At 36.2% G+C, this 12997-nt stretch overlaps 4 protein-coding genes across 6 annotated transcripts in view; 3 read left to right on the top strand and 1 right to left on the bottom strand.

The window, feature by feature from the left end:
• The window catches only part of Rich (Guanine nucleotide exchange factor subunit Rich), a 47460-nt gene that overhangs the window by 14896 nt on the left and 19567 nt on the right, over positions 1-12997 (bottom strand). For all 3 annotated transcript variants that reach the window (XM_085197816.1, XM_085197815.1, XM_085197817.1), the window contains 6 exons: positions 12788-12859; positions 1649-1889; positions 1260-1369; positions 952-1179; positions 483-626; positions 46-160 (listed from right to left, as the gene is read on the bottom strand). In XM_085197816.1, the coding sequence (XP_085053942.1) occupies positions 46-160; positions 483-626; positions 952-1179; positions 1260-1369; positions 1649-1889; positions 12788-12859 (910 nt within the window). The remainder of the gene's footprint in view (positions 1-45; positions 161-482; positions 627-951; positions 1180-1259; positions 1370-1648; positions 1890-12787; positions 12860-12997) is intronic.
• Positions 3523-4876, top strand: LOC146532207 (uncharacterized). Its single transcript, XM_085197818.1, has 4 exons — positions 3523-3604; positions 3686-3778; positions 3851-3947; positions 4020-4876. Exons 1-4 carry the CDS (start codon positions 3587-3589, stop codon positions 4664-4666), a joined length of 855 nt encoding a protein of 284 aa, XP_085053944.1. The 5' UTR covers positions 3523-3586; the 3' UTR covers positions 4667-4876.
• On the top strand, positions 5020-6141 carry LOC146532206 (uncharacterized). Its single transcript, XM_085197820.1, has 3 exons — positions 5020-5149; positions 5250-5324; positions 5429-6141. The coding sequence occupies exons 1-3, from the start codon at positions 5132-5134 to the stop codon at positions 5930-5932; spliced, it is 597 nt and encodes a 198-aa protein (XP_085053946.1). The 5' UTR covers positions 5020-5131; the 3' UTR covers positions 5933-6141.
• On the top strand, positions 9883-11347 carry LOC146532205 (uncharacterized). Its single transcript, XM_085197819.1, has 3 exons — positions 9883-10005; positions 10385-10462; positions 10555-11347. The coding sequence occupies exons 1-3, from the start codon at positions 9988-9990 to the stop codon at positions 11119-11121; spliced, it is 663 nt and encodes a 220-aa protein (XP_085053945.1). The 5' UTR covers positions 9883-9987; the 3' UTR covers positions 11122-11347.

The following is a 12997-nucleotide window of genomic DNA, read 5'->3' as shown; positions in this document are numbered from 1 at the left end:
GGATTAGCGTTGGAAGGAAATACAATAAGAAATTAATTTTTTTACCAATAGCTCTCAAAAATCTGACAAGATCTCTAGCTAGGTCCCATCGCTCTTGTTGTAGCGCTGTATCGAGCAACTGTGTAGCTAGCTGTCTGCTTACTGTGGAACTTTCTAGATTCTGTAATATGAAGATTTCAAATATTTTTACATCTATGAATGGCATGACAAATATACATTTTATTAGAAAAAAAGACATACACAACCTGATGACAGCTGGAATGAAATTTTAATATTATAAAAATGAATGGAAAGTAGTTTATTACTAACCCCTACTAAACAACTAAGACTAATAAAATAGACGAACGATCAGCAAAACAAACGGTTAACTCAATAATGTTTTATTTTTTTTTATAATATTATTATAGGGGATATAAATTGATAGGTTCAATATCAATAAAATAAAAAATCTAAGATTTTCTTTTCCTTATACATAAAAATACCTGCAATATAATAAGATAAGAAGCGGCCGTGTCTAACATCTTGCGCTGCAAACACTCCTGAAACAGTTCCTTGGGTTTCCCGGCGGCGGAGAACAGGTACGCCCACAGTGCAATTTCAGTTTTGCGCGCACATTGGACTACTGTCTGGAAAATTATGAAAATTAGTAATATATATTTTTTTCTAAAAACATGACAAAATAACAATAACCGATAATAATATTGTGGATTCGATTCCCAATCCAAGAAATAAAATACTTAATTTCATATTTTCATTTCTTCGTCTGGTAGGGAAGCTAGGCGTAGCTTTGTGTTCCACCAATCGAGACGCAATTCCTCCAAAATTTGGCGGAAAGCGGGGATTATAAGTGTTTTAACACCAGTTTTCCGGATTTCTCCTACCCTGCCGTAAGCAGGTGAAGCTGTGAAGCGCGTGAAGGTAAAAAAAAAGAAGTTAATTATTTTAACTTACTTGTAAATATACGGGGAATTCATGTACAAATTCTATAACACTTGGTAGTTGCGCGTCCGGTATAGGTTCTTTACTCGTAGCTTCCTCTTCCAGAACTTCATGAAGCAGTAACTCCAGGGAATGCGGGAAGTACGGCAATTGGGAACAAGATCTTGCAATTTCCCACGCATGGTATCCTAAATTCCGCCGAAGTAGTTGTCGCAATATTTGATGTAAGTAAACTTGACTCTGTGAACAAAATTGTAGTAATATATAAAAAAAATACTAAGAAAAAGTATACCAAATTACGATTTTAAAGTTTAACTTACCGTTCTATTAATGACACAGAATGGTAAAGAGAATACCGAATTTGATTCGGACGCGTATAAAGTTGTGTCATTTTCAGCGCCTAGGAGAATAGCATCGTCGAAGAGAATTGCTGAAACAAATTTCCATATAAATCGACATTCCTAATATCTTGTACTAATAATGAGTAATCAAAAATATTTAGATATTTTTTTTTATAGCAGAGTAGGTGGAGGGAACCTACTAACCTAGTGTTAAGACACTCCGTCTTCCATTTACCGTCGAATTTTCTAGCCGCTGAATTGCGTGTTTAGTGGCAAAGCTCAACGCCACGTTTAGCCTAGTTACTAGAGCGAAGAAAAGAAAACATTTAATAATGAGAATCGAACCTACAACCGTCTAAGCTACTCACTAAGCGGATATATATCCAAATGGAACGGCAGCATGATCCTCTTGGCCATGAAGGTATGCCGCGAGGGGTCCGTGCGCCTCGTGGCCTCGCGCGGCATCAGGGGCAGCCACACGCGCGCACCATGCGCCCCGCACCACAGCCACAGCGCGCGCGACAGCTGCGTGCGCGCGCCCGACCCGCCGCCTGACCACACGCTCTCCACGCACGACGCGAGTACTGTGGCTGGGAGACAGCTGTACGCCTGGAAGCGAATGATAAACTCAACACAAATACTTATATAAATTATGTATATATAACTTATTATAATTAGTCGGGGGTCGTCGTGGTGCAGTGGCACAAGTGTGTAAATGTAAGCGCGAAGGTGCGGCGTTGATTTCCGCCAGTCAACACCCAATGCTCAAACTGCAGAATTCGGCGGAAAGTGGGAACGAAATATCTTAAGACTATGGTTTCCCTGCCTACAAATAACAAATAGCGTCAAGCCAGTGGCGTAGCTAGGGGGGCGCGAGCGGGGCGGTCGCACCGGGCATCAAAAGGAAAAGGGCATCAAATTCGACGGTCACTTTGGTTTTTTTTTAGAACTCATCAAGAGAAAAGGGGCATCAAGTCGACGATAAGTTTGTTTTTTTTTTAGAACTCATCGTCGACGATCACGTTTTTTTTTAGAACTCAACGTCGACGATCACTTTGTTTTTTTTTTTAGAACTCATCAACAGGAAAGGGGCATCAAGTAGGGTATCAAGTAGGGTATTTGCTGCCCGGTGCGGTTTGGGGAAACCGCACCGGGCAGCAAATACCCTACTGGCTACGCCACTGCGTCAAGCTGATTAAAAATATATATGGAAATAATTATAATATTAAAAGTATATTATAAACGTATTACAAAATCGTCTCACATCAATGACTATATAATTTAAATATGTTATATTTAATTGTGATATTCCAAGGATAATTACTGCTTAAATTGCGCGCTAATATGATGTGCAATAATAAAATTAAAGACTGGAACACCACGACAATGTTTTCAAATTAATTCATTTTAACGTTTGTATGTATACGTTTGTATAATAGTATTAAGTCTATTGAATATGAAGTATTTCAACGTAATAACGATTATTGTATAACATTAGAATTACATAAATAATATAAGTATGAAGTTTATTATTAATGGGCCTCCGAGTGCTAGGATGATTGATATGTCAGTTTTTCGATAACGTGCCGAACGTCCACGCTACCTATAAACAAATAGAGCAAATCGTCACTTTATTCATTTACAAATATTGCATCAGATCAAGCATGCATCACTTAGCCTCCTTAACATTAATATATTCGCTAATTCATAACCTACGCTGCATAGCAAGAACATCGTACGCTTTATTCTAATCTCTAATAATGTTATATTGTGTATCCAACACACAGCAGGATAGGCAGAGGGAACCTAGTGTACCTAAGATATACAGTGCCCCATTTTCCGAGGAATTGTGGATGCATTGTATGTTAAGTGGCGGAATTTAACGCCGCGCTTTGCCTCGACACCAAAGCGAAGACAATGGAAATATAAAATATTTCCTCGTATGGGAATCAAACCCACAACCTGTCGCGTTTACAGTCATACTTTGTGCCCCTACGCACGATTTGCCTCAACTACTTCGAGTCCTTTGCAGAATTGAATATTGTTGCTTCGGCAGCTTCATATTAAATTCGAACGCATTATTTATTCGTTTTCACCAATTGAAGGCTCTATGAAAACGAGGAAACCTGATGCAAGCTGGTATTCAGCATTACAGTTGGCGGTGGCCGTACACGCGTGAAACATTCGACATCCGTTGAACGTCAGGAGTCGAAGGTCTTTACTAAACCTATAAATGAGGTACGTAACTCTTTGCAAACCAGTGCTATTTTGACACCTAGCAGTCAGCAGTCAGTGTCTATACCGAAATGAAGTTATTTGCATCTGTTAGTCTTATATATTTTTAAATTACAAATTAGTAATTAAAATATTTTTGTTACAAATAACAACAACGATATTGTTTGCAGATTGCGTGCCTCCTGGCGCTGTCCGTGACAATCAGTGCGGATGGACTTGGACTCGAAGTATATGCACCTAAATATTCGTCCTTAGATTACTATGTGAGTCATTATTCATTTTTTTCGGGAAATAAGTATAGTTGCATGATAATTATATATTATTATTAATTGCAGTCATATCCCAGTTACGCTTTTGAATATGCAGTGCGGGATCCCCATACTGGTGACAACAAAGCTCAATGGGAAAAACGAGATGGAGATGTTGTAACAGGTAGAAATAAAAAAAATATTCAAATTCGTTCAACAAAAGAAACTTTTAACTAATATGCATTTTTTTATATAGGTGCATATTCGTTGGTGGAGCCTGATGGTAGTGTGCGTGTCGTGGAGTATCGGGCTGATGATAAGTCAGGATTTAACGCAGTCGTTAAACGTATTGGCCCTAATCTACATCCAGTTGCTGCTCCTATTTACAAAGCACCTCTCCCAGTTATTGGTTATAAAGCAGAAGTACCAATCTCGATTGCACCATTAGCAGGGATTGAGAAGCTTGAAGCTGCTCCACTTTTGAAAGGACCGTATCTAGGTGTTAACGCTATATCATCTGCTTCTCTATATAAAGCTGCTGCTCCGGCTTTTGTCAAAGAGGTTGCCCCGGTAGCGCCAGTAATTCCTGCCCCAATTCTTCCTGCTCCCATATTAAAAAGTCCCTACATAGCTGAACCGTATCCTCTATTCCGAGCTCCTGTCCTCGAAAAACCGCTGTTCCAACCTTATGCTAAATCTATATACCCAATATATCCTGGCCTGAAAGTTCCACTTCCCGAAATTAAATATTCGGGGCCACTTCAAAATTATGGGGGAGTTGACTTAGCTCTACTGGGCAAAGGACTACTTAGTAACCAAATACTTTATGATTACAAAGGTTACGATGCGGGATTAGGCTATTCTGGTATTGGACTGGGCTACAAAGGAGGGTATGGACATTAAAACGACAACGCCATTATTAAAATAATATGAAAATATGCCGCTATTTGCACGCAAAGCTTGTGAATGCGTTCGTTATATTTAAATCGTTCTATATTGCCTAATAATAGTTTATAAGCGAATATATTCATGTAAGTTTTATCTATAATATAATTATGTAAGTCAAGCATTGTATAAAGACCAATAAAGCATTCACCACTATGTGGTAATAAATATTTTTTTCATTCACCTTTTATTTAATTTTACTGTAACATATTTTCATTCATATATTTCTTTACTTTGCAACTAAGAATAAATTATCTGTACTAATATAATATTATATAAAGCTCAAATCAAGTGGAAAAGCAACAAGCGGCGCTGGTTTTTCAGGTGTGTATTCATTGAGCTGTAATGTACGAGCACATATAAGAACATCACATAATAGAGATTAATCATTGCCTACTTTCTTCAGCGGCAGAAAGTTTCATCATGAAAATTATTGTAACGGTAAATTAAATAGATATTTAATTTGAAATTCTTAAAAAAGTACAAAATATATCTAAGTTATTTATCTAACACTATATACATAATACTTAATATTTTTTAGGTCTCGTTTATATTAGGATTATCATCAATGGTTTGGGCAAGAATTATACCAAATATCGGAGAACCTGAAGCCAATGTAAGAAATTTATAATTGTTTTTGACATTCATGTATTTTAGGGAAAGAAATTAAATGCTTGAACATGTTTGTGTACCTATTTGTTTAATTTTACTATTTTACAGAACTATCCACTCCATGTCTTCAATTATGCTACAACAGGAGACAACGCACAATGGGAGGACGACAAAGTGAATCAACCATATTCTTTAGTAGAACCTGTTGTGCAATACGCTAACGATAATGTTTACGGGTTCAGTGCTCTCGTGAAAACCATCGCAGCCGCCTTAAACAGTCCACATCCATATTCAAATCCTCTTTTTATTCCTAGCCCCGAAGTATCTTTGCCATTTGTAAATCCCCGTTCTTACGGATTTGGTGCTGCAAACTTGGGCGTTGGCATTCCTAGTGTTAAAGTATCTGGCAGCAGTCTTCCTTGGGATCCTAAAACTGGTTCTTTTGGGGGATGGGTACCCTTAAAAAGACAAAAACGAAGAATACAAACAAGAGCTACAATTATGAGCAAGAAGTATATAAATGGACATTTGCGGAGAGTAGTGTATATACCTATTGCTTTACCATATAGATCGGTTATCGTAATAAAAAAGAAGAAAATTAATTATGATTAATTGACTTTGTGTTAATGTTATGAGTGGAGAACTGTCTAGTCGCTAAATATACCTATTGTTTTTAAATGTGTCGCTTGTATAGCTAGAACAAGTTTCGATACTATTTGCGTACAATAGTATCACTGAAAACACGATTTTTTTTTTAATAATATAAGTTTAAATAAAATATAATTAATTATAAAAGATGAAAAATATATGTTTAGTGCGAATAGTGAGTTTAATTTAAAATTTTTAAATATTTCTTTTTTTTATTTCTTGCAAGTTACATATAGCAGATACATAAATCATATTATTTATATTGTTACAAAATAAAACAAAGTATTTATTTATAAATATAAAGAATAATACATAGATATTATGATATATAAGATATATTATATCTTAAGACGTTTCACAAATGAAGAATTCATATGACCTACTAAACTATGTGGGCTATAGTACATTGGAATACCAGTTGCTAGTGGACAATGTAATAAAATCATAAATTAGTTTTAAAAAATCCTGGTCATCCTATGCAGGGACATAAGTTTCAGGCTATAAAAAATAGTTTATTGCCAGCTAATATAAGTAAAACAATGCATTCTGTCCGATTAGTTTCAATAGCGTAATTTTCTTATATTGATTAATAAAAGGGTGAAACTTAAGCTTATATAAGTTAAAACATTATTTAAAAATAACATAGTTACAAATTCTTGGCCCATGTATCGCAAAGAAAGGAGCTTAGAGCGTTGTCTGGGATTTGCAACCAAGGTGTAATTTAGTAGGGGCCACACTAAAATGCACATTAACCCTGGATAATGGATACCATTATTCAATCTTTTCTAAGTAAAAATAGACTAAAAATTCTAACTAATAACACTATCCTGCTAGTCCCGCCTTCGTAGTTATTTCACCGTTTCATATTATTTCTCATTATATGTAACACATACCAGTTACCACGGCATTAACGATTGCACGTCGTTAATGTTGTGTTCATGTATCGCTAAAGAAATAAAATACTAGTATAGTGTCACAGGTCGTAAATAATAATTTAATGTTTTATAAAAAACACAGTCTTATTGATAACCTCCTTTTCTTACAGAAGTCGGTTGAAGAAACCGACAGCTTCGAATTTGAGTTGTGTATTGCTTCACATCTGGACAAATATTGCCGGCAGTGACGTAGCTAGGGGGGTACGAGCGGGGCGGTCGCACCGGGCATCAAAGTCGACGATCACTTTGGTTTTTTTTTTAGAACTCATCGTCGACGATCACTTTGTTAGCCGCACCGGGCAGCAAATACTCTAGCTACGCCACTGATTGCCGGCTCTATAATCTCCGCCCTCCAACTCTGTCCACGTGTATGTGACGTCACAGTGTTTTGTCCTAAACGTAATCAAATGCATTATTTAAATATGATGGCGTATAATATTCTACGATATTATAAGCCACGTCACATATTACATAACATGTAACATCCACAAAATAACCTACACTTTTCTCTACCTAAAAATAGTAATAACACTTTCCTTCAAAATCATTTGGACGCAATGGTTATAAAAGCGTAGAGTACAATTGCACAATTCATTATTTGTGTCTCAACTTTGAACGAAAAATCAAGAGAGAATAGAGTTTTAACACCAAGCGCTATGCATCTATTCTGATGTAAATTTGTATTAACAATTTGATGATGAGATGAAAGTTACAATTGACGGCGTCTAAATTGATTGAGTACAGTCGTACAGAGTTCCAACGAATAACTGAAATATTGGTACTTCGAGTTTATTAGTTTTCCCGTTCCAGTAACGCAAACTTCCATGGCGACGTAGAGTTCCAATACTCAAAATGTAATGCTTTGAGTTTGGACGGAAAGTCGAGTGCGAAGTATCTTGATATCTTTATTTCAAAGAGCACAATAAACATATACAGGGTGTCCCAGGAGTCAACGATAAAACGAAACTAGGTGATAGACCAAGTCATGACAGTTATGAGAAAAATATAAAAAAAAATCTTTGTCATGTATTTTTCATATTATATTGATTTTAAAAAATATCGGAAAAACCGACACCCTGTGATGGTTTTTCAAGTCCCAGGACTACAAATATTACTGATTCTTCATTTTTTTTTTGTAATGTAATCATGAGTAACCCTTCTGTGAATTACAGTTTAAGATTTAAACATACCTCCATCAGTTTTCAATAAAATGTGGTGTTTTAGCCAAACATTAAATTCAAAATATTTACAACACCCAACTATAACCGACTGTACTATAAAAAAAATGTACTACACTGTTTTTGCAAGTAACTTTAAAAGTTGGCGCATTTAATCTGGATTCCGAAATGGTACGACACTTGCTAGATTACTTCTTTGTTGAAGAGAGAAAAATCGAAATACACGATAATCGGGATGACGTTCAGCTTTTTGGTATCTTTTCCGATACATTCTAGCTGCAGCATTTGCGTTACATAGCCATTCTCCATGAATGAAATGCATATTGGCAATGTGTCAAAGACCGAGTATATGGCCTGCGAGACCCCGGACTCTAGCACTGTCCTTATAAGTCCTGGGCCAGCCCCTAAGTTGGAAAAGTTCAGGTACTTTGGATCCGTCATACACGAGTCTGGAGACATCGATCACGATCTCTATAAGACGGATAAGAGTTTGGACGGTATCCTGCGATCACAGACCACACCAGTGACCTCCCGCCACTTAGCCCAGGCAACGCTTATCCGAATGCTATGCTATAGCTAGAATGTATCGGAAAAGATACCAAAAAGCTGAACGTCATCCCGATTATCGTGTATTTCGATTTTTCTCTCTTCAACAAAGAAGTAATCCAGCAAGTGTCGAACCATTTCGGAATCCAGATTAAATGCGCCAACTTTTAAAGTTACTTGCAAAAACAGTGTAGTACATTTTTTTTATAGTACAGTCGGTTAAAGTTGGGTGTAGTAAATATTTTGAATTTAATGTTTGGCAAAAACACCACATTTTATTGAAAACTGATGCAGGTATGTTTAAATCTTAAACTGTAATTCACAGAAGGGTTACTCATGATTACATTACAGAAAAAAAAATGAAGAAAGAGTAATATTTGTAGTCCTGGGACTTGAAAAACCATCACAGGTGTCGGTATTTCCGATATTTTTTAAAATCAATATAATATGAAAAATACATGACAAAGATTTTTTTTTATATTTTTCTCATAACTGTCATGACTTGGCCTATCACCTGGTTTCGTTTTATCGTTGACTCCTGGGACACCCTGTATAACATTTGGAGAATATCATATAAAATTCTAGTGAGAACAACTCTCACTGTGCGTATACTAAAGCCATTATAAAATGAAATATGGGTCCATGATGATCATATTAAAAAGACAGATTTCTTATAACTAATTTGAATTTACATTTGTTTTAGTTTTACACGGCTACGGAGTATACGCATTTTATTATATATTATTTACAAGTATACGCATTTTATTATTATTATTTAACTTTTAATTAAAGAAATGCATAACTGAAAAGGGTAAAACCAATACTACCACGGTTAAACTGCAAGTAAATATTTATTTTATTTTTGGTTATTTCTTACCAGCGAAGCAGAGTAAGCGATAGCGAGCATAGAGAAGATGGCGATAATTTAAGTAAATATCATAAACGAATGCTTAACTCCATTTTCATAGAAATATAAATAAAACAAATATTAGTAATCAGGAAATATGGTTGCGTTTTTGCTGGCACACCCACCGGTATACTATGTTGTTTGTAGTACAACAGCTAGCGCGTCCTATATACATGTCATTTGAATACTCGCTCAGGTAAATTGGTGTAATATTGCTTAAATTTTAACTGACTGATGATTTCATTACAGAACTAGTTCCTCACAATTAGGAACATAAGAGAATCTTGTTGGAAAATTAACAGGGCAAAGTAAAATTCGACGATCCGTTGAAACTGGGGGGTTCCGATAAAAACCGGCGACCGAATAATTAGTGTACCCAGTATAAATAAACAGGTAGGCGATGACAAAAGCACAGTGCACTTCGTTTGCTTATTGGAATACATCGTCAGAAATATGAACTCGCTTTTGGTGGTAAATGTCAATAAAAATAATAAACATAAGTATCCTGGCAATAGATTTGATTGAGACAATATGTTAAATTTAACAGATTTAGTTTTAGTTTTTGTTTTAGGTTTGGTTTAGTTTTTTAGAGGGAAAATAGTGTTAAGGCACTCCGCTCCCTACTGTTCGCGAATTCTGTAGGCAGCGAATTGAGTGGCGTAACTGAATGCCGCGATTTGTCTCGACATCAGAGCGAAGAAATGAAATTATTAAAAATTTCATTTCCTCGAGTGAGAATGAAATTCACAACCTGTCGCATTTACAGACACACGTTTGTGCCCCTACGATACAACTAGCTTCACTAATTTTCTTCGTGATTATTTTAATTAATTATATATTTTTATTTCAGATATCCTACTTGGTCGCACTCAGCGTAGTGGCGGCAAATCCACCGGGTCTATTGTCTTACGCTGAGGTTGGGAGCATAGTAAGTCATGCTATATTTCATGATTTTGCAAACTAATATAAACTCAATATTTAAATATTTAAAAAAAACTAATGTAATCTTATAATTTACAGCCCAATCCAAATTATCAATTCAACTACGCCGTGAACGACCCCTCAACAGGTGACAACAAAGCACAATGGGAGATCCGCGAAGGTGACGTTGTAAGGGGAGCATATTCGCTGGTGGAACCTGATGGAAACGTACGAGTGGTGGAATACACCGCAGACCCAGTGCGCGGCTTCAACGCCATTGTCAAACGCACCGGACCTAATGTTCATCCAGTGGCGTTGCCCATAGCAGCACCAGTAGCAATTGCTCAACCAGTGTTACAACCAGTCGTCGCACCCATCGCTAAACCCATTTACGAACCATTGCTAGATGACTACGGTCTAATCACTAAGCCTATTTACGAGCCAATTCACGAGGTTGGTCCATACGCGCCGGTTGTCCCCATTGCCCCCATTCCCAAGATAGCACCTATAGCACCCTTGAACTCTCACGACTATTTACAACCACTGGGCCCTTACATCACGCTTAGAGGATCAAGTTACGGATCTAAAGGCAACATAGTCCGCAGATGGACAGCCGGCCCCATACCCATGGATGGGCAAAAGTTAAGAATTAAAACAAGCAATTAAGTTATTTAAGTGTTATTAATAAGAAATATTAATAAGCATATAAACTTCTATGTGTATAGGTAACCTTATTTAGTTACTCACGGCACTAGTGTGTTTTTGCATGATGTACAAATGCAAGATATACACTTAGGCCATTAGAAGTTAAGCTGACTGATTGTATCTCCGTAGCAATGAAGTGTACCTGAGATTTTTAACTGATGCTGTAAATAAATTTCTTTTAAGAAAATTTCTTAGTTTTATTTATATTTTCAACGTCAAGATAACACTATTTTAATAAATAAATCAAAGAATTATTTTCATTTATAGGTCTATACTCTTATACGAAAGCGATCACGAATATTGAATCACGAATGAAATAAAGTGAAATTGGCCCTCAATTCAACTGAATTTAAACTCGTGGCGCGGAGGTAGTCGACTGGTAGTGGGTTCAAACCCCACTCTCGAGGTAATGAAATATTTACCTAAATTTAGGCGGCATTGAGTTCCGCCACTCAACACGCAATGCCACCAGAATTTGGCGGAGAGTGGGGAATGGAGTGTGTTAACACTAGATTTCCTCTGCCTACCCTGCTGCATGCGGGATTCAGTGTGAAGCTGATTTTTTTTAAAATAAAATCAATAAGCGCTAAGTTATTTTTTCTCATACTATAATAGTAAATATAAAAAAATTGAATTATATCGCGTGCCGATACTGATTTAATTACAAGTATTTTGGGTAGTTAAAATATAATTAAGTAATAACTTAAGCCGCCGCTGTCCTAATTTATAAAGGAAGTGATACGTGAAAAAAGGTTCAATTAGATTCTGTTTACAGGTACTTGAAGAAATACAATTATATAATGTATTTATTGCTACAGCATATTAATTTCGTAAATTGCCACAATTGACTTTTTATAGATAGATATACTATATTTATAAAAAATACTGTCTTTAATAGAATAAATAAAATGAAAACATTTAAGAAATACGTTTTATATACTTAAAAGCCAGTATGCGATTTTTAAGTTCAGATAAGGTAAGGCTTAGCGCGCACTGGTAACTTTTGTCACGGTGACAATAAATTTTTTGTCACTGACATGTCATCATACTTTTCGCCACTGCGCGCACTTGACACGATGACAGTGACGAAATTTTTTACATTTGATAAAATGGATCTCGAAGAGATGGTTGTCTGTGCACTTATATTAAGAAATAGAAAAAAAAGCAAATGTAGAAAATATTGGCTTTCAACTTTTCAATTTCGTCAATCTGTATTGTCATTGTCTATTTTATCTTCATGAAAACACACGTTTTGCCTTGGTGATGAACTTGACGCCATTCTTGAAATAAAAATTCTGTGCTGCAATGCAACACGCTGCTGTTTCATGTTTATGCGGAAGACGACTAGTATGGAAACCGCAAGGGGGAGGTGACATTTAGGTGCTAATGCGCGCACGGGCATACAAATCTATGGACCCGGTGACAGTTGCGTCACCGGCGTGTTGCCGGCCTCCGCGGACAAAAAGTCACCCAATTGTCACGTATCCAAATGCGCGCACCTTCATTAAGTGTAATGTACACGGTGACAGTGACGCAACAGTCACGGTGACAAAAATCACTAGTGCGCGCTATACCTAAGACATTCATTTTAATTTTATAACTTTCGTTTTTTATTTCGATGACTTACCGGATTATTGTCTTCGTCGACATCATACTCTTCTCGCTGCACCATCATCAATTTGCCGCTCGCATTTATCACCTATATATAAATAATTTAAAATTTAATTGTAATATATTTTTTATTTTTCTAGTTTGATGAATAAGCAGATTTTTTTTTATGGTGTATTCCTGTTTCTCTTTTAATAAACAACATAATCGGAAATAATAAAATAACTAC

This window comes from Heliconius melpomene, chromosome 14 (genome assembly GCF_056956725.1).
Source record: "Heliconius melpomene rosina isolate 202511_hmr_F chromosome 14, ASM5695672v1, whole genome shotgun sequence".
Classification (NCBI taxonomy): domain Eukaryota; kingdom Metazoa; phylum Arthropoda; class Insecta; order Lepidoptera; family Nymphalidae; genus Heliconius; species Heliconius melpomene.
Note: the sequence above shows the minus strand (reverse complement) of the source record. Positions and strands in the feature narration are given on the sequence as shown.

Excerpts from the sequence above, each read along its gene's own strand:
- LOC146532206 (XM_085197820.1), top strand. Across the intron at positions 5,325-5,428 it reads TCGGAGAACCTGAAGCCAAT|AACTATCCACTCCATGTCTT; the intron begins GTAAGAAATTTA and ends ACTATTTTACAG.
- LOC146532207 (XM_085197818.1), top strand. Across the intron at positions 3,779-3,850 it reads ATTCGTCCTTAGATTACTAT|TCATATCCCAGTTACGCTTT; the intron begins GTGAGTCATTAT and ends TATTAATTGCAG. Across the intron at positions 3,948-4,019 it reads AGATGGAGATGTTGTAACAG|GTGCATATTCGTTGGTGGAG; the intron begins GTAGAAATAAAA and ends TTTTTTATATAG.
- LOC146532205 (XM_085197819.1), top strand. Across the intron at positions 10,463-10,554 it reads ACGCTGAGGTTGGGAGCATA|CCCAATCCAAATTATCAATT; the intron begins GTAAGTCATGCT and ends TATAATTTACAG.